Genomic DNA, 18,520 nt, shown 5'->3' with positions numbered 1-18,520 from the left:
ATAAAGACAACATTGAGATCTTCGAGGGTGCCTGGTTAAGCTGGTCAACTACTTGATAATCTCTCTTCTTGATAATGCGTAAGAACTCTTCTACTTCATTGGAAGGTGAAGGGTCTTGTCTCTGCTGAGCGTTGACGCACCGCAAAAAATACAGAGTCGCCACCGGATTTTATTTATTCCAAAGGAAAGGGAAAATAGAGATAAAACCCCAAATGAGAGAAATGGTCTCGCAACCAAGAGTGGATTCGGAAGTCGGTTATGCAAGGGGAATGTATTAGCACCCCTCACATCCATGGTATTCCATGGGAACCACTTGCTCGTATCAAATGCGTATGGATGTTTATTTATCTGTAAGTTGCTTGCTATAAGGAGTAAGATGAAAGATGCGATGGGAGAGAAAATAAGTTTTAATTTAGTGTGCTCGCCAAGGATTTGGGCCCTTGTGCCTACGTATCCCCATACGTGCAATAGGGAAGTCAAAGCTTTGTAGTTTGGCTCAAAAATGGCGTATTTGTTTGGTTGTTTATACTGAACAGTATTGACGTTCGCGCGCTACTGTTCACTTGCTTATATACTCTGTCATGGGAGCAGAAAGTATTTGCTTGTTTGCGGTAAAATGGATATGCTTGGTTCGCACTCTAGCAGTTAAACATTACTTGCTCACATATGGAGGCTTAAGCTTCGTTCACGGTAGAACATAAGTAACACGTCCTTATTGAAAGGTTTTGAAGAGTGCACTAAGGCAAAAGATGATTTGATTTGTTAGGGTTGATTTTATGCATGGAGACAAGCATTAAACCCTTGGCTAGATACAGTCAACGATCCAATAACTCGGGAGTTAAGAGGATAATTTATCCTAACCACTCTTTTTCATCCAAAAGAGATTTGAATTATGAAAAGAATTTGGCAAGTTTAATCATTAGAACTTAGAGGGAGACAAGTCTCTAACCCTTGACTAAGTACAATCAACAATCAAAGTACATGGGAATCGAGAGGACAATGAAGTCCTAACTATTCTTTTTCTTCCTCATAGCGCCTAGATCTAACTTGTTTGAATCATTAGATGTTTTTAGGGGGGGAAAGTCAAGTGTCGGGTCCTCAGGCTAGGTACGGCCGACAACCAAATTACTTGAATGTTGTGTACAAACACGTACACCCCATTTGCATTCCAATTTGTTATGAAAATGGTTTTGAAAAAGGAACTTGACGTTGAATAAAGTGTTTGATTTTATTATGAAAATAGTGAGTGAAGAATGAAGGTGAGATAGGATAAGGTTGAGAAGAGAATGGAGAAGAGATGTAAACGATGGATCTTGGAGTGGATGGAGAATGCTTGACGTTGGATCAAGCATTCACGTTGCAATGGTGTGAGTTTTATTCGGAAAATAACTTGACGTTGAATCAAGTACCTTTTGTTTCTTTTGAAAGGCTTTATTTATCGTTTTGTATTTTATCTTGATTATTTACATGCATGGTAAACTAAGCTAGAAAGCAATAAATCTAAGTTATTACATGGTTAAGGGAGGGGGGGCATTTGACCCACAATGGGGGGAACCCACACAATACAACATAAAGCCATGAAATGGAGCTACTCTTTACAAACTATTGAATAAAAATAAAAGGAATACTTGGAGGATGTTCGGATCTCTTGCTCACATGTCACCACCAAAAAACAACAAGTGGTTAATATGCATTAATAAAATGGAATTACAATGCTAATTCACGTGAATGAGATGGTATAATGATGGAATGATATGGTATAGTGATCATGGTGAACAATAATGGACATGCTAACTCGTCATGTCAAATTGAAATAACATTTTCAATTTGGGTCTAACAACCATAATCAAAGAACTTGAACACTTTAAATGGAATTAAAATTCAAGACATGAACACGAACGTGGCATTTATCAATATTACTCCTAAACATGAATTAAAAAGTCAAGAATTATGGGAAAATTCTAATCAAACCTCACATGGTAATCAAGCATTTTTTAGGGAGTTTTTTCATGGTTAACAAATGGATTAACAAAACAAATAAATCCTAATCATGTTAAAAATCTAAATTGACTCTAATTAAATTCTACTAAATGTACTACTACTAATTCTAATAACCAAGTAAGTTAAAACAATAAAAAAATCCACGCAAAAAACAACAAACAAAATAAAATAATTGAAAATGGCCAGAAGGTGCATAATGGAATTATAGGGTGCAAGATTTCCCTCCAGGCGAGTGGGCCTACGGGTCAAGGCCCACTAAAACTGGCCTTCTGGCCAAGGGGTGTGTTTGGAACATGGGGATGGTAACCAACAACTGTATTGGGCTTGGCTTGCAGAAGCCCAATCTCTTGACCCTCAGCAATTCAGTCATGTGGCAATTAGGGAAGAAGACTTGGTTTGAAAAAATAGCCTGAAGGCGCTCGCTAACCAGAGACACGGTTCCGGTGAACCTCTCACTTATCACCGCCGTGGACCACCGCGCCAGAAATCGCTTCCGGCGGCGGTGGCCACCAAAACAGGAATTCTATACATCGACTAGTTCGTCTACACCTCCTTAGTCTGAATATCTCATCAATTCTACGAAATCCTTATTCCAGATCCACAACTGAAACGGCATCTTCCAAGAATCCTAAGACCGAGATTCTAAATCAAATGCCTCTCTCCGAGGATCAGAGCCCAAGGGATTGGGGCTCTGAACTCCCTAGTTCTCATCTACGTCATGGCTACGAAGGATTGAAAGAAAGCTAGTTTCGAAACCTTACCTTATCGGATGCGACGACGGTGATGACTATGTTGGCGCCGACGAGGGCTCTAGTTCCAGGTAGTGAGGATGTTTCCTTCTTCTTTATGAATGCGAAGCAATCTTCTTCTTCTGCAATCTCCAACCCGTGGGAATAACTTCTTCTTGAGATGCACCTGCAGTTTATTGTATCATAGAGGATGATGAAGGTTAAAGCTCAACTGGTTAGAGCTTCTGATGTTGAAGCTCAAACAGTTACGGTAATGGAGAGCGTATAGTGAGGAATTGGGAGGGAGCTGTGAGAATCACGTGTGATTGAGAGTGATGAAGATGAGAGCAAAAAAAATGGAGAATCCCCCAAATGATTGGGAACTGGTTGGTTTTATAGAAGTCGGAGTTGGTTGCAACCGAATGGGGCAGTTTAGATCAGCTAAGGGCAGCTTAGGGATTGATGAATTTTGCAACTGATTTTTGATACTGTTATATTTTTGAAGTTAATTGTAAGTTCTGTTTAAAAGTTGAAGTGAGACTGATAGGTTTTTCTATTGAGAAATTTCTGTCTGTTATGAATTGTGGAGAAGAGTTGAAGATTGGTTTTCTTGTGAGTTTCTATTTTGAGTTTTTTGTGTTTGTTTGCAGGCTGTTGTTTTGGAAGTTATCTCGTCAGCGAAGGAAGGTATGGTATCACCGGCTCAGTTGCGCCGTGAGGTGTAGAGGGAGTTGTTCTGGCTTTTGAAGGTTGCAGAGATTTTGTTGCGCTTTCTCCTTTGGAGTTAGCTTCTTCTAGAAGCTCTTCCGGGGCCCTTCCGGGGCCCTTTCATGTTGACGGTTTGATTCCTAACACACCCAGCTCATGTTGAGTTCAAAACCTTAATCCTCGGTCTCTTTACAAACTTCGTATATAACCCCAACTACTTCAATAACTCCTTGCCGGCATGTCAAATTTGTAAACTGCTCACAAATCTACACTGCTAATTCATATTCCCTTTCTTTAGTACAAAATGATAAATCATCTGGCGTCTGAATATTGACGAAAAGGTTGGCTTTCCTTGAAACCAGTGAAGAGAACAACAAGATAAGCAATGAGGACAACCTTTTACCCTTGCCCAAAGTTCGATAGGAGATGTAAAACAATGGATAGCCTTTTATGCTCAACTGTTTCAGGAAATATATCTATGAAAACCTTCAGTAATTTCTCTACATGATCTGTCTTAGACAGCCAGCAAGGACAAATTGTAGATATAAGATCCTCAAAAACATGCTTTGAATGAATGTCAATCTGTGCAACGGCTGATACCCCAATAACCGGAAGAATATCAAGTATATTCTCGAAAACATTTCCTGGCAAGACTTTAATAACAGCAGAAAGCAGAGGGAATATATGGTTACAGGTGACTAAACCATTAGTAGTCCGGGCACACTTTATCAGTAGCTTAATGTTAATCTCGTCCATCAGTTTTTTCATTTAGCGCAGTCATAATTTCAGTTTTGATTATGGTGGATCTCTAGGTAATCTTGCTGGCATTACCTGGTTAGTGCAATTTAATTGGTGAATGGTCAGTTATGTCAGTTGAAAATGAAAATTGAGGTGTAAATGTTATGTCGTTGCAGCTTATCTTTTTGCTCAGTGTTACTGACTTGGCCCTGCAGGGTATTCATCACACCTTGACATGGCTATGTCCCATTTGGGATTGGTTTGATGTGATGAATCATGGTTCCACAGGCGTATAACGTGGTGCATCACCTATTGCAATAATTTGGTCAATTTATTTTCCTGCAGGTGTTCAAATGCACGACGACTAAGTGCCTGATGATTGCTTGGCTTGAATGGTTAGCTTGCAATGAAATATAACATAGGTCATCATGCTTCTGTGAGTAAACTATGTTGATGTCCACCGCTAATGGTTTGGCTTATTCTCTTTTACCGCAGGTGATCATGTGCATGATGACTGCAACAGTTATTGTGTCCTGCAGAAAACATACTTGGTTTTCCCTTGTTAGCAACACCTTAGGGCTTGTGCCTCATAGCACGGTTCTTGATTTGGTTTCCATGTCCCGAAGCCTATGTGTATCGTGTTCTGACTTAAGCTCTATTGCAGGTGGATCGTTGTTTCTGCAACTTGACTTATGTTTATGCTGGTTATATGAATGGCTGCAGGCCTGTATAGGCTGCAGCATTTCACCAATACCTTTTCAACGCAGGAACGCCACAAGGGTCGGGATTGCTTGCATACTAAGTGGGTGGAAGTGTGTTAAGCTGTCGTGATTATTATGCTTGAGAAGAAAACAAATTCGATACACCTTTCCTTTAATTGACGCCTCATTTGTGCAGGTTTCTACCATGCTTTGCTGGTTTTTGCGGAATGCCATTGGCTTAATAACAGACTGCCACGCCGGTAAATATCGCGAACAGATTTCAGCAAAAGCGGTTTTCTCCATCACTGTAGCCAGTATAATAAATTGGGATGAAAAGGATGAAGGAGAATTGCGACCCAAAGCGCAGCGGAAATTAAAAATTTCTCCTTTAGAGATCCTTACGAATGGTCATGATCAGTGATAGAATATTTACCTCTTGTGACGGTTGAAACCTTTGGTGCAGATCTCTTGTGACAATCAAACCCTTTGATGCAGATCCACTAAACGATCACGAACGTTGAACAATGACAACGTCTCTACTCAGTCCACACGAACGGTTTCCTTCAATCTCAGTGCTAGCTGGTACGAATGAAGGCTTTGAGTAAGAGAGAGAGAGAGAGAGAGAAAACGAAAAGAATGCAACCGCCAATTTTTGCTTCTGCACAAGGGTTCTATTTATAGAACCACTTGTGTGGGCTTCAAGCTAAAAGCCCACTTAAGTTTATTTTGGCCCATATCTTATAATATGCCCAAAATCACTTAAGCCCATGGTACCTTACCATATTTCGTATTCTACTCAAGTCCACCGTACCTTACGATGTTCTATAATTCACTTAAGGGCACCGTACCTTACGTTATTCCTTAGTTACTCTATCTCTCATCAATCCGTCCTTTGTGTGTGACCCTGTAGGTTTTCGTGACATTGGCAATTATATTAAATCACGCATTTAATATAATAAACAGTGAGCGGTATCTAGCAACACATCACTGCTACCCAAGACACGAAAATGTCATGTGATCTGACAAAACCATCTGTGATAATAATTATGTGTATAATTACCCTTTTGCCCTTATGTCTATATTGAACACAAGGCATAGACCATGTCATCCTTTTCCAGTTCAATATTGGGCCCATAGACATTTATCCTGTTATGCAGGATGGGCAAATTCCATCTAGGTCACTCATGTCCCTCAGCATGCTTCGTGGAGTACCCATCAACTGTCTTTATGGTTATCCAGTTACGGACAACGTTGGATCAGCAATAAAGCACTCGACTCTACATCTAGGATCCATAGTGGTTTCAGGTCGAAGAGTGGAATACACTATTATCACCATGAGAATAACTTATGACACCTTGCATAACTTTCTATATAGTATTCTCATAGCGGGTCAATCCGGTATAAGTATTACTCCTAATATTCATACCTATGTTTAAGACTTGATAACTCTTTATCCATGATCCATGAGATGTGATCATCAGTCTACAAACATAATAGTCTTAATGCTTTAATGTTATCCCACTTCACACTAAAGCTCGACTACAGATACTTTAAGAATAGTGTCCTTATGTTTAATGTGTTCTCATGATTAAGTCACACTTAATACATTAAACAGACTATCTATTCCAGGGACTTTATTAATCAACCATAATAAAGAAAAAGCCTTTTCTTAATTCGATACAAGTACCAAAAAGTATTGGCCTCTAGGGCTTACACCAACAAAGGATTCTCGAGCTGAGCTGCTATATATATTTTTTGTTATTGGCGAATCATTGCAGGTATTGATTCGAAGTTCAGTTCAGTTGAATGAGTCAGGAATTGGTCGCAAAGCGGTTGTTGAGGGAATGTTAGGCAGAAAAGGTCCTGCTATGTCATTGTTACAAACTCCAGAATTTTGGAATTCTGTCATATCTTCTTTTCTTTCTGTTATGGTTAGGGGTGTTCCCTGCTGTTACCAATGGAAGCAAATCTTGAAAATTTCTCGTGACCATTGCCAAAATTGTCACCAGAATCCCTGCTGCTTGATGTATTAAAATGCTCCCCAGGTTGATTCATCAAACTTCTGTGTGTTTATGCATCTGCTTCGGAACTTTTTGCAAAAGGAGCAGTTGAAAATTCGTTTGAAGGACTCTCCGCTGTACTCCTTACAAATGGGCTATCATGAGGGCTTTTTGCCAAGTCGTCTTCATTATGTGCATAAGAATGTTCCTTCTTAACTGTATAACCACCATTAGTGAAATTTTCTTTCATCCCATTTGCATTCACAGGTGAACCATGAACTGAGCTATCATCAAAGGAATTTTCTCCGGGAATGAATGAAGGCTTTGGCACTAAAGATGCACTTTTCGTATTAAAAGCGAGATCTTCAAACTTCCCTAATCTTCATCCCAAACAGCTGCCCCCTCTGGATTTCCGGGTTGCCAACCATCAGGAAGCTGAACCATAGTAATTGACTTCAAATTTAGCTCATCTTTCTTGCACCGTTTAGCAAGAGTCCCAAAAAAATGCTCAAGATCTGATTGCATGGGATCAACACGAAACGGAAGAATGCCATCTGCACTCCCTCCTTATTCCATTTTTACAATGGCTTGCAGCATATGGTATCACGGCTCATGACTGGCACAACCGATTTGTAGGCGTGTGATGTTCTTCTATTTAGCTACATTTGGCATGGTTCCAGAGTTACTGCATTGCTGGTTGTGCAGGGTGTTTGTGCAAGTTTGGAGCGGGTTTACATGATGATCTGCGGCATGTTCAAGTGCTATGCATGTTTATATGAATGGTAGCAAGTCCAACAAGCTGTTCTGCACTAGGGCCTGATGCATTGCTTTCTGGTTCAAGACTTGCAGTAAGTCTGTGTTATTTGGAAAGCCAATTACAAGTTTGGCATCGCAGGGTTTTGTTTTGATTCAAATGATACCGGTCTTAACTTGGATAATGGGAATGGCTTTAGCTTGGTTCAGGCATGCATAGGCTCAAATTAAAGTCCAACTATGGCCAATGTAACATTGCATTTTGACTTGGTAATTGCCTAACAGAATTTCCATGATATTGCGGAATAGTTTAGGTGTTGATTCTGACCAATTTGTATCCTTCCCATTTGATTGCATTTCACGCTTTACCTTATTTTGTAGGTCATGGAAAATGGTGGTTGAACACAAAAGGTCAAGTTTGAACTTGAAGCCTTCATGTGAAGATGGCAAACAAATGGATCATGGTGGAACTTTGGAGATTAAAAAAGATTTTGGGTCTTAGGATGAGAGTTTAGGGTTTTACGGATATGGGTGGACTTTGTTCAAAGTTGACCAAAAAGTCAATTGTTGACCAAAGTCAACATTTGGTCAACACTTCCATTTTTGTAATTTCTCATGTTGTTGGACGCTTTGCTTTGTGATGGATATTTTATGAATGAATGGGTTGATGTATTTTGAATGGCATTCGAATGAAATTGATTGACTTTGAAATTGAATACATCGAAATGAGCATAAGCAAGCTATGGTATTGAAAATGGAATGAATTGAATGGAAAATGGACTTGAGTGAACCATTCGCATAACCCAACCTCAACCTCTTAAAATCAACATACTTGAACGATTGATATAATGAATGATGGTTAACAAGACTTTAGTGGATCATCTTGACATGGATAAACGAACAACAAACATGACCTAGACAGTGGACGTGGATGATATAAGATTTATACGAATCACCTTGGGCCTTAACATGGCCCAAAGGGAAATGGGATTACATGAAGCAATAGTCATGCCATGAACAAACTATGCACTAGAAACAATCAGATGCAATGAACACAACCCAAACCATGAACAAACTCTGGGCTAGGAGTGAGGAAATGAATGGATGACATGCCATTAATGAATTGAACCAAGTTATGATGCCATGGAAGTGGGCTTGCACCAATCAATACTATCAAGCAAAGGATGAACGTGTAAGACCATGAAGTCAAAGCTAAACACAACCCAGTAAACTTCCATAAAGAACTGTGACCTGATGGTCACCCCCAAATTAGGGTTTTGCCTAACCAAGAAGTCTTCAATGATGGGCGCAATGAATAAGCACCAAGAGTTACCTCCACTTAGGGTTGGATCGTTGAGCCACCTTTAGCTGCAGAGACATCCCATTTTCCACTAGGTGCAAGCACAAGGCTAAGAATCCCAGATACTTGTCCTCATGTATTGGACCCTGGTTATGCAAATGATATGAATGATATGAATTATGCATGTGACTAGGGTTAGTGACCTAGATGAACTTTGTGAAAGGTAGGGTGAGCTGCCCCTATTTAATCTTCTCAAACCTGAATGTATGGATAGCACCAGCTTCCAGGACATTCAAGGTAGGAGAGGATTAAATACTAAAATATCGAAAAATTTGCCCACCCAAAACAAATGAAATGTGAAGATAGGTCATGAAGAAATTCTCCACTGAGGTATAGGATGAACAAGATAGTTTTTGTGCAAGGCAGCTGCTGGGGATTCGAACGTTATCTGGTCGATGGTTGTGAAAGGTTAGAGATGCATGACATATGCATGATGCTAATGCAGTATGATTATTCTCCCTTTTTATTTTTCACAAAAAGATCTCGGTATTTTTATTAACAAGTTTTTCTTTTTTCATTTTTTTTTCGAAACTCTCTAGCATTCATTGAGAAAATTTTCAGTCGCGAAGAAATGGGTGAAAGATTTTTTTGAGCATTGTTTACCAAGTGGAACCTGGATTTTATTTTTTTGTTTTTTTTCCGAACTGGGAAGAAAGAAGGGGAGGCCAAACACAATTCTTATTTGTTGAGGGATGGGGTCCGAAGTTAACCTTATCGGAAGGAGAAGAGAAGGGTAAAGGGATGGGCTCCAAAGTTAACCTTATCGGAAAGGGAGGAAAGGGATCCTGAAGTTAACCTTATCAGGAAGAGATGAAAACGGGTTTCTGAAGTTAACCATATCGGGAAGAGAAGGAAATGGTCCTGAAGTTAACCTTATAAGGAAGAGAAGACAAGGATCGTGAAGTTAACCTTATCAGGAAGACAATAAGTAGGATACGGATTTCCGAAGTTAACCTTATTAGAAAGAGAAGAAAGGTATCCTGAAGTTAACCTTATCAGGAAGAGAAGGGGTGAAAACATTTTTCCATAGTTAACCTCATCGGGAAAAGGATCCTGAAGTTGATCTTATCAGGAAGAGAAGAAACGGATCCTGAAGTTAACCTTATCGAGAAGAGGAGGGAAGTATCCTGAAGTTAACCTCATTAAGAGGGAAAGAAATGGAAGATGGTTCTGAAGTTAACCTTATCGAAAAGCGAAGGAATGGATCCTGAAGTTAAACTTATCAGGAAAGAAAGAAGTGAGCGCGGGATTCCGAATTTAACCTTATCGGAAAAGGAAGAAATGAATCATGAAGTTAACCTTATCAGGAAGAGAAGGGATGAAAACGGGATTCCGAATTTAATTTTATCAGAAAGGGAAGAAATGAATCCTGGAGTTAACCTTATCAGGAGAGAAGAAAAGAGGCAACATCGCTAGGGGAAACATTCCAAGGTTACCCTTTTTGGAACTGGAGAAGAAAAATAGGGGGGGGGGGTCCCGAAGTTAACCTTATCGGGAAGAGAAGACACGAAATGGGGGGTTCCGAAGTTAACCTTATCGGAAGGAAAGAAATGAATCCTGAAGTTAACCTTATCAGGGAGGCGAAAAATGAACCCTGAAGTTGACCTTATTAGGAAGATAAGAAATGAATACGAGTTTCCAAATTTAACCTTATTGGAAAGGGAAGAAAGGTGTCCTGAAGTTAACCTTATCAGGAGGAGAAGAAATGGATCCTGAAGTTGAACTTATCAGGAAGAGAAGAAGATGTATCCCGAAGTTGACCTTATCAGGAAGGCGAAAAATGAACCCTGAAGTTGACCTTATCAGGAAGAGAAGAAATGAATACGAGTTTCCATATTTAACCTTATCGGAAAGGGAAGAAAGGTGTCCTGAAGTTAACCTTATCAGGAGGAGAAGAAATGGATCCTGAAGTTGACCTTATCAGGAAAAGAAGAAGATGGATCATGAAGTTGACCTTATCAGGAAGGCGAAAAATGAACCCTGAAGTTGACCTTATCAGGAAGAGAGGAAATGAATACGAGTTTCCGAATTTAACCTTATCGGAAAGAGAAGAAGTGGAGACACCATTAGGGGTGTTGTCCCAAAGTTAACCTTATTGGAACAGGAAGAGAAAGGCTATAGCCATGTGACTCACTCTAGAGCGAATGGAAGGCTTGGTCAAAAACATTCAATTTGCAAAGACACACGGGGAGGTCTGACGCTATGGTTTGGCCAACGGGACTGGACTTACAAACGGTTCTCTCGACTGGGACCGAATGCCACGGGGGTATTGAAAGAAGGTTTATCCACCAGGTTGGATTCAAGGAAGGTGCCGCCGAAAATGGGCTATTGAGTAGTGCCAAGAGAGTTTTGGATTTGCTTCTTTCTCGTTTAGAGAGCTTCATGATTATATCAGATGATATGCATGAAACGGTATGAATTATGCATGACAGGCTTATGCGCTGGTATGCGGGTCTACGGATGCCCCAAGTTTGGGCGTTGTGTGCCCTGAACAGAGGTACATCTGCTTGGGTCACAAGGCCTCTTGTTTGTAGGGTGCGGGATGCATCTTGCAAGACTTCCCGACTTCTCGTCCTCCCACTGTCGTTGGGGGAAAGAATCTTCCATGGATCCTTTGATACCCAGGCTGGTGTATGAATACAGAATGAGGGGCTACCAAGGTAAATGACGATTCTTCACAACTTCTTGGCCGTAGTTTCCTCAGGATTTTAGCAATCTTATGTCTTCGTGCAATGTGCACAACAAATTGGGTATCGTGCCTACCTTTAGGCACTTTGTGATTAACGTAAAAAATTGGATTTTCATTTCAGCGTTACTGTTGTTATCCCCGAAATTTTCAATGCATTGTTTATATAGAAATAACGGTTATATTTCGCACACAAGCAAAAAAATAGGAAAAAAAGAGGAGATTCTGAATGAAGATTTTATTGATTGAAAATGGGCCCGTAAATGGGCGTTTACAATAAGGAAGCAATTCCTAAATGAGGTAATTGCATGAAAATAACTTGGCAATAGGAAAGTCTCGGATTTTCGTTAAGGTCCAATCATGCTATGGCCGTTATACTTTCTGAATCTTCGCACTTTGCCCCAGTCGATAGTGATTGGATTGATCCCTCCGTTCGGGTTTCCACTGCTTGGGAGGATACATTTACAGACCCTGAACAATACGCAGTCTTGCCTATCAATCCTTAACTTTTGCCTAGACCGCCCTTTCGGGTTTTTGACCTAGCAGGACACCCTTTTTTGCCTAAGTTGCCCCTTTGAGAGAGGATCAACTTAGCGGGTTTTTAGTTCTTTTGTTTTACATCCCTAATTTTCTCCTGGACCTTTTCTTTTTGTGGTCCACCGGGATGCCCATTTTTGCCTAAGTTGCCCCTTGGGGTGCTCAACTTAGTGGGTCACATATCAGGCATAATATTTTTTGACTGCGTCTGCATTTATGGGTGACGCCAGATCGTCCCCATCCATAGTTGAGAGGATCAGGGCTCCTCCTGAGAAAACCTTCCTCACGACATATGGTCCTTCGTAATTGGGGGTCCACTTTCCTTGAGGGTCTGTATGGATAGGCAGGATTTTTTTGAGTACCAGGTCGCCGACCTGGATATTCCTGGGACGCACTTTCTTATTGAAAGCCTTCTTCAACTGCTTCTGATAAAGTTGGCCGTGGCACAGAGTTGTCATGCGTTTCTCTTCGATGAGGTTCAGCTGATCGAGTCTGGCCTGAATCCATTCTGCTTCGTCTAGTTTGACGTCTTCTAGGATTCTTAGCGAGTGGATCTCTACCTTAATTGGGAGGAATGCTTCCATACCGTATACCAGAGAGAACGGGGTTGCCCCGATCGAGGTTCGTACCGAAGTACGATAGCCATGCAGTGCAAAGGGAAACATCTCGTGCCAATCCTTGTATGTCTTCTCCATCTTATGAAGAACTTTTTTTATGATCTTATTGGCTGCTTTTACTGCACCATTCATCTTTGGCCGATAAGGTGAAGAATTATGGTGTTCGATCTTGAAACTCTTGCACAATTCCTTCATCATCTTGTTGTTAAGATTCGAACCATTATCGGTGATGATCTTGTTAGGAATCCCATAGAGGCAGATGATATCGTGTTTCAGGAAGCGAGCTACTACTTGTTTGGTGACGTTTGTGTATGACGCAGCTTTTACCCATTTGGTAAAATAGTCGATGGCGAACAGGATGAACATATGCCCATTCGAAGCAGTTGGTTCAATATGGCCGATCACATCGATGCCCCATATAGAGAACTGCCATAGCGATGAAATGACATTGAGAGGTACCGGAGGCACGTGTATCCTGTCAGCATAGATTTGGCATTTGTGATAAGTCTGCACGTGACAAAAGCAGTCTGTTTCCATGGTCAACCAGTAGTATCTTGCTCTGAGGATCTTTTTAGCCATTGAATGCCCGCTGGAGTGTGTCCCAAATGACCCTTCATGCACGTCAGTTATAATTTGCTCGACTTCGCGTCTGTCCACGCACCTGAGTAACACTGAATCATAGCTTTGTTTATACAACACATCTCCACTTAAGAAGAACTTATAGGAGAGCCTCCTTAAAGCTTTCTTGTCTGTGATCGACGCGTTGTCTGGGTACACCTGTTTTTCGAGATACGTCTTGATGTCATGATACTAGGGTTTGCCATTTGACTCTTCTTCGGTAGCTAGACAGTATGCCGGCTCATCTAGGCGGTCAATGCTGATAGCAGGAGCTTTATTCCTCCAAGTGATTTTGAACATGGCCGCTAGGGTAGCAAGGGCATCTGCTAATTGATTCTCTTCCCTTGGGATGTGATGAAAAGAGATTTGATCGAAGTAAGGGATCAATTTTAGGACGTGTTCTTTGTATGGAATCAACTTCTGATCGCAGATCTCCCAATCTCCCCGTACTTGGCTAATGACGAGAGCTAAGTCTCCATAAACCTCAAGTATCTTGATCCTTAAGTCGATTGCCGCTTCAATACCGAAGATACATGCCTCGTACTCTGCCATATTGTTGGTGCAGTCGAAACACAATCTTGCGGTGAAAGGCAGATGAAATACTGTTGGTGATGTAATGATGGCACCTACTCCATGGCCTTGTGCGTTGGAAGCACCATCGAACGCGAGCATCCATCGTGATCCCGGTTTGGGGCCTTCTTCGGGGCCTGGGATATTACATTCTCTTATGAATAGGATGTCCTCGTCGGGGAAATCAAATTTCATTGGCTGGTAGTCTTCCACCAGCTGGTGGGCCAAGTAATCAGACAAAACACTTCTCTTAATGGCTTTTTGGGTGACGTGTTGAATGTCGTATTCAGTCAAGGCCATCTGCCAACGGGAAACCCTTCCGGTAAGAGCGGGTTTCTCAAAGATGTACTTAATTGGGTCCATTTTGGAGATCAGTAGAGTGGTGTGTGTCACCATGTACTGCCTTAATCGTTTGGCAGCCCAAGCGAGGGCGCAACAAGTTTTTTCTAGTGAAGAATACCTCGATTCGCAATCAGTGAACTTCTTGCTAAGGTAGTAGATGACATGTTCCTTTCTACCTGTTTCGTCGTGTTGACCCAACACGCAGCCCATGGAGTCCTCTAGAACTGTCAAGTACATGATAAGTGGTCTTCCTGGTATCGGTGGTATCAAGATGGATGGCTCCTGGAGACCACTTATCGGTATCCACTTGGAGGAATCAGGCTCCCGATAAAACCTAGCAACTTGCCAGATCTTACTTCAAACGTGCATTTGTTTGGATTAAGTCTCAATCAGAACTTCCTCAGCCTCTCGAACAACTTGTGCAAATGGGTGAGGTGTTCCTCTTCTGTTTGGGACTTAGCAATCATATCATCAACGTATACTTCAATCTCTTTGTGGATCATATCATGAAAGAGGATGACCATAGCTCTTTGATACGTTGCCCCATCGTTCTTCAGGCCGAACGACATGACTTTGTAGCAGAATGTCCCCCACGGGGTGATAAATGTTGTCTTCTTCCTGTCTTCTAGATCCAATTTAATTTGGTTACATCCAGAGAAATCGTCCATGAAGGAGAATACAAAGAATTGTGCGGTATTGTCCACTAACACATCAATGTGTGGCAGTGGAAAGTCATCCTTTGGACTAGCCCTGTTCAGGTCTCTGTAATCCACACACATGCGTACCTTACCATCCTTCTTAGGTACAAGCACGATATTGGCAACCCACTGAGGGTAATTCGCAACTACTAAAAAACCTGCATCCAACTGTTTTTGATCCTCTTCCTTAATCTTGATATCCATATCAGGTCGAGTTCTTCTTAATTTCTGCTTCACTGGAGGACAGTCCTGTTTGAGCGGCAGACGGTGCATCACAATGTCTGTGTCTAACCTGGGCATATCTTGATATGACCAAGCAAACACATTGACATATTCATGCAGTAACTCGATCAACCTCTTCTTGACCTTGGCATGTAGGTCAGCGCCAATCCTAATTTCCTTCCTGCAGTCTTCGGTCCCAAGATTGATAGTCTCCAACGGCTCCTGATGCGGTTGAATCAATTTGGATTCCTACTGTAGCAGCCTGGCTAGCTCCTCTGGGAGTTCACAATCTTCGTCACAATCTTCCTCAGCTCGGTAGATCGGACTCTCGAAATTATAATCAGCCATAGCATTTTTGTTGTCAATGGAATCCGAGTCGGATCTGCATGAGTGATTCATGCTTTATTTTAGAGAAAAAAATTGAAAAAATGAAAAGAGAAAGACAGAGAGCAAAATTGTATGCGAAACACTCATTTTATTTCATTTTAAAACAATGATGAAAATAACGGGGGCCCTACAAGTTCCATTATGCCTTGGGCACAGGCATAGGGATCCGAAACGAAAAATAGAAAATTACGTTTGACATAAAGTAACTTCAGGTAGGTCCACTTCTTTCCAATTGTTGAGCTGTTGTCCTGTCGCTTTCTTGAGCACGAAGCAATCGGCTTCTGAGGTATTAAGGTCTTCGCCTACCATGGTGACCTGTTCCTGGAAGAGATGCCCATCATTTATGAAGTTTTTTGGAATGGAAAGGGCCATCTCGTCGCCCCTCATTGGTGTACTTTGCTGGATCGTCTGCTCTGGGTGGTACCCTAAGCCAGACCTGTTTTTGTTGACAGGCAGCTCCAAGATTCTCCCCCATCCCTTCGGATGGTCTGCTTTTATCATTGTCTGAGCATCCTTTAGGGACGACATTGGGAGCTCAGATTTTCCGGAGGTTCTTCCGTTAAGGGGATTCATCAACACGTTGGTGATCTCGAATGCCTGAAAGGGTGTTTAGTGAATCTCCCCATCCACTTCAACATACTGGAAAGAGGATAGCTGGCTGACCAGAATGTCTTCCTCTCCATCAATGGTGACCAACTTGTCACTGATGATAAACTTCAGTTTTTGATGGAGGGTAGTGGTTACTTCCCCTACAACGTGGATCCATGGGCGGCCCAAGAGGCAGCTATATGCTGGATGGATATCCATCACATAGAAGGTCACGAAGAAAGTGTACGGCCCTATCTTGATAGGAAGGTCTACCTCTCATACGACGGACCGACGTGAACCATTGAATGCCCGCACTATCAATGCACCGGGCTTCATCAGTACCCTTTCTTCGTGTGGAGTCATAGTTCCAGGGGACGCTTTGGTGTTTTCATACGGGAACGGAGCCGGTACAACAATTACCAGGGGCGTTGTGGGAGCATTCTCAACAGGTATTTGTATTGGATAGTAAGGTATCTCCAGAGTCGACACCTCGTCGACTGCCGAGGAATGTTCTACTAGGAAGATTCCCTGATCTATCAGCATTTGAACACCTTCTCTAAGCTCTTCACAACCTTGTGGGGTATCCCCACAACGTGCACAGTCGTTATTTCATCCAGGGAACACGTTCCTTAGGAGCAACTATTTCTTCACTTCCAGTAACAGAGTCTTTATCATGTTGACCTTCGAGATACGGTCGACCACAACAGACTCTTGGATCATGTTCACGAGATGTCCGGCGTGAGGAGGCATCGGATTATTGTTGACATTGGGCCTCGCTGGCGCGAACGATATGGCATTCGAGTCAAGGATATCTTGCACTTTATACCGGAACGCTTTACAATTATCAAGAGTATGGTCGGGTGCCCCAGTGTGGAACTCACATCGTGCGTTTGCATCGTATCCCGGTGGGAGTGGGGACGGCGGAGGCCTGGCTTCCCTTAGCTTGATAAGAGAACAGTTCAACAAATGGTTTAGTAGTTGACTGCAGCTCATAGGAAGAGGATCGAGTTTCCTTTCTTGTCTTCTTTGACGTTGTTGGCCCGGTGGGTATTGTTGATAATTGTTCGGCCTGGGGGCGTACGGCTGCTGGTACTGGGCAGGCTGCTGGCCAGGGACTTGCTACAAAGCGGCAGGAATAGCGTATGTGGGTGGTTGATAGTGGTTAGGAGTCACTTCTGCGATCTGATAATACGGGGTTCGGTAAGCTTTACCCTTCCCCTTGGAGGTTGATGCGGCGTTGGTCTCTCCCTCTTTTTTCTTAGGAAAACCATTGTAAGGTTTCTTCGCCCCATAGGAACGATTAGCAGGGTTCGGGATCTTTCCGGCCTTTACACCGCTTTCAATCCTTTCGCCAGCAACGACCAGATCAGAGAATTCAGCCGATGTACTCCCTACCAGCTTCTCATAGTAAGGGCCCTGAAGTGTTCCCATGAACATATCAACCTGCTCCTTCTCAAGCATAGGTGGCTGGACCCTAGAAGCTAGGTCCCTCCAATGTTGTGCGTATTCTTTGAAGGATTCTTCGGATTTCTGAGTCAAGCTCTAAAGTTGCATCCTATTCGGTGCCATGTCAGTGTTATACTGGTAGTGCTTCAAGAAAGCTTCTGCTAACTCTCTCCAAGAACGTACATGCGAGCGTTCAAGCTGCATGTACCATTCGAGGGATGCTCCACTGAGACTGTCTTGAAAGAAATGTATCAGCAATTTTTCATCGCCCGAATAAGCAGCCATTTTCCTGCAGTAAGACCTGACATGGGTCTTGGGGCAGGTATTTCCCTGATATTTCTCGAAGCCAGGTACTTTGAACTTAGCTGGGATCTTGATCCCTGGGACTAAGCACATATCAGCAGCCTCCAGCCCGAAGGTGTTAAGGACCTCAATGGCTCGGACTCTTTTGTCCATCATCTTGAGTTTCCTTTCAAGCTCATTCTGTGGTGGCCCGAAAGGTTCGTACACTGAATCATTCCTAGGAATGAAGAAGTCTCCATCGTGGTCCTCTGTACCAACTTGGGGACCCCCATGGATAGGGACATGGTAAGTGTGAGCAGCATTTGGATTGTTAGGCATCCCTTTAACATGGGTTTGATTGGCGATCGAGATCCCATTCCCTATGATGGGATTAGCAGCGTTCATGTTGACATTGGCCCCTGGGTTAGCCTGGAGATTCTCTTCTTATCGATGGACGATGTTCTGCATGATGTCCATGAGTTGCCCTAGTTGGGCCCTCACTTGAGCCATCTCCGCCTGCATGGCAGTCTAGTTTTGC

General features: G+C 42.3%; 1 protein-coding gene across 1 annotated transcript; it reads right to left on the bottom strand.

Moving 5' to 3' along the window:
• Nucleotides 1-13,639: 13,639 nt before the first annotated feature.
• Nucleotides 13,640-14,596, bottom strand: LOC127103812 (uncharacterized). Its single transcript, XM_051041055.1, has one exon. The coding sequence runs from the start codon at nt 14,594-14,596 to the stop codon at nt 13,640-13,642; it is 957 nt and encodes a 318-aa protein (XP_050897012.1).
• Between the last annotated feature and the right edge of the window lie 3,924 nt (nt 14,597-18,520).

Source organism: Lathyrus oleraceus, chromosome 7 (genome assembly GCF_024323335.1).
Source record: "Lathyrus oleraceus cultivar Zhongwan6 chromosome 7, CAAS_Psat_ZW6_1.0, whole genome shotgun sequence".
Classification (NCBI taxonomy): domain Eukaryota; kingdom Viridiplantae; phylum Streptophyta; class Magnoliopsida; order Fabales; family Fabaceae; genus Lathyrus; species Lathyrus oleraceus.
This window is presented reverse-complemented; position numbering and strand designations above follow the sequence as displayed.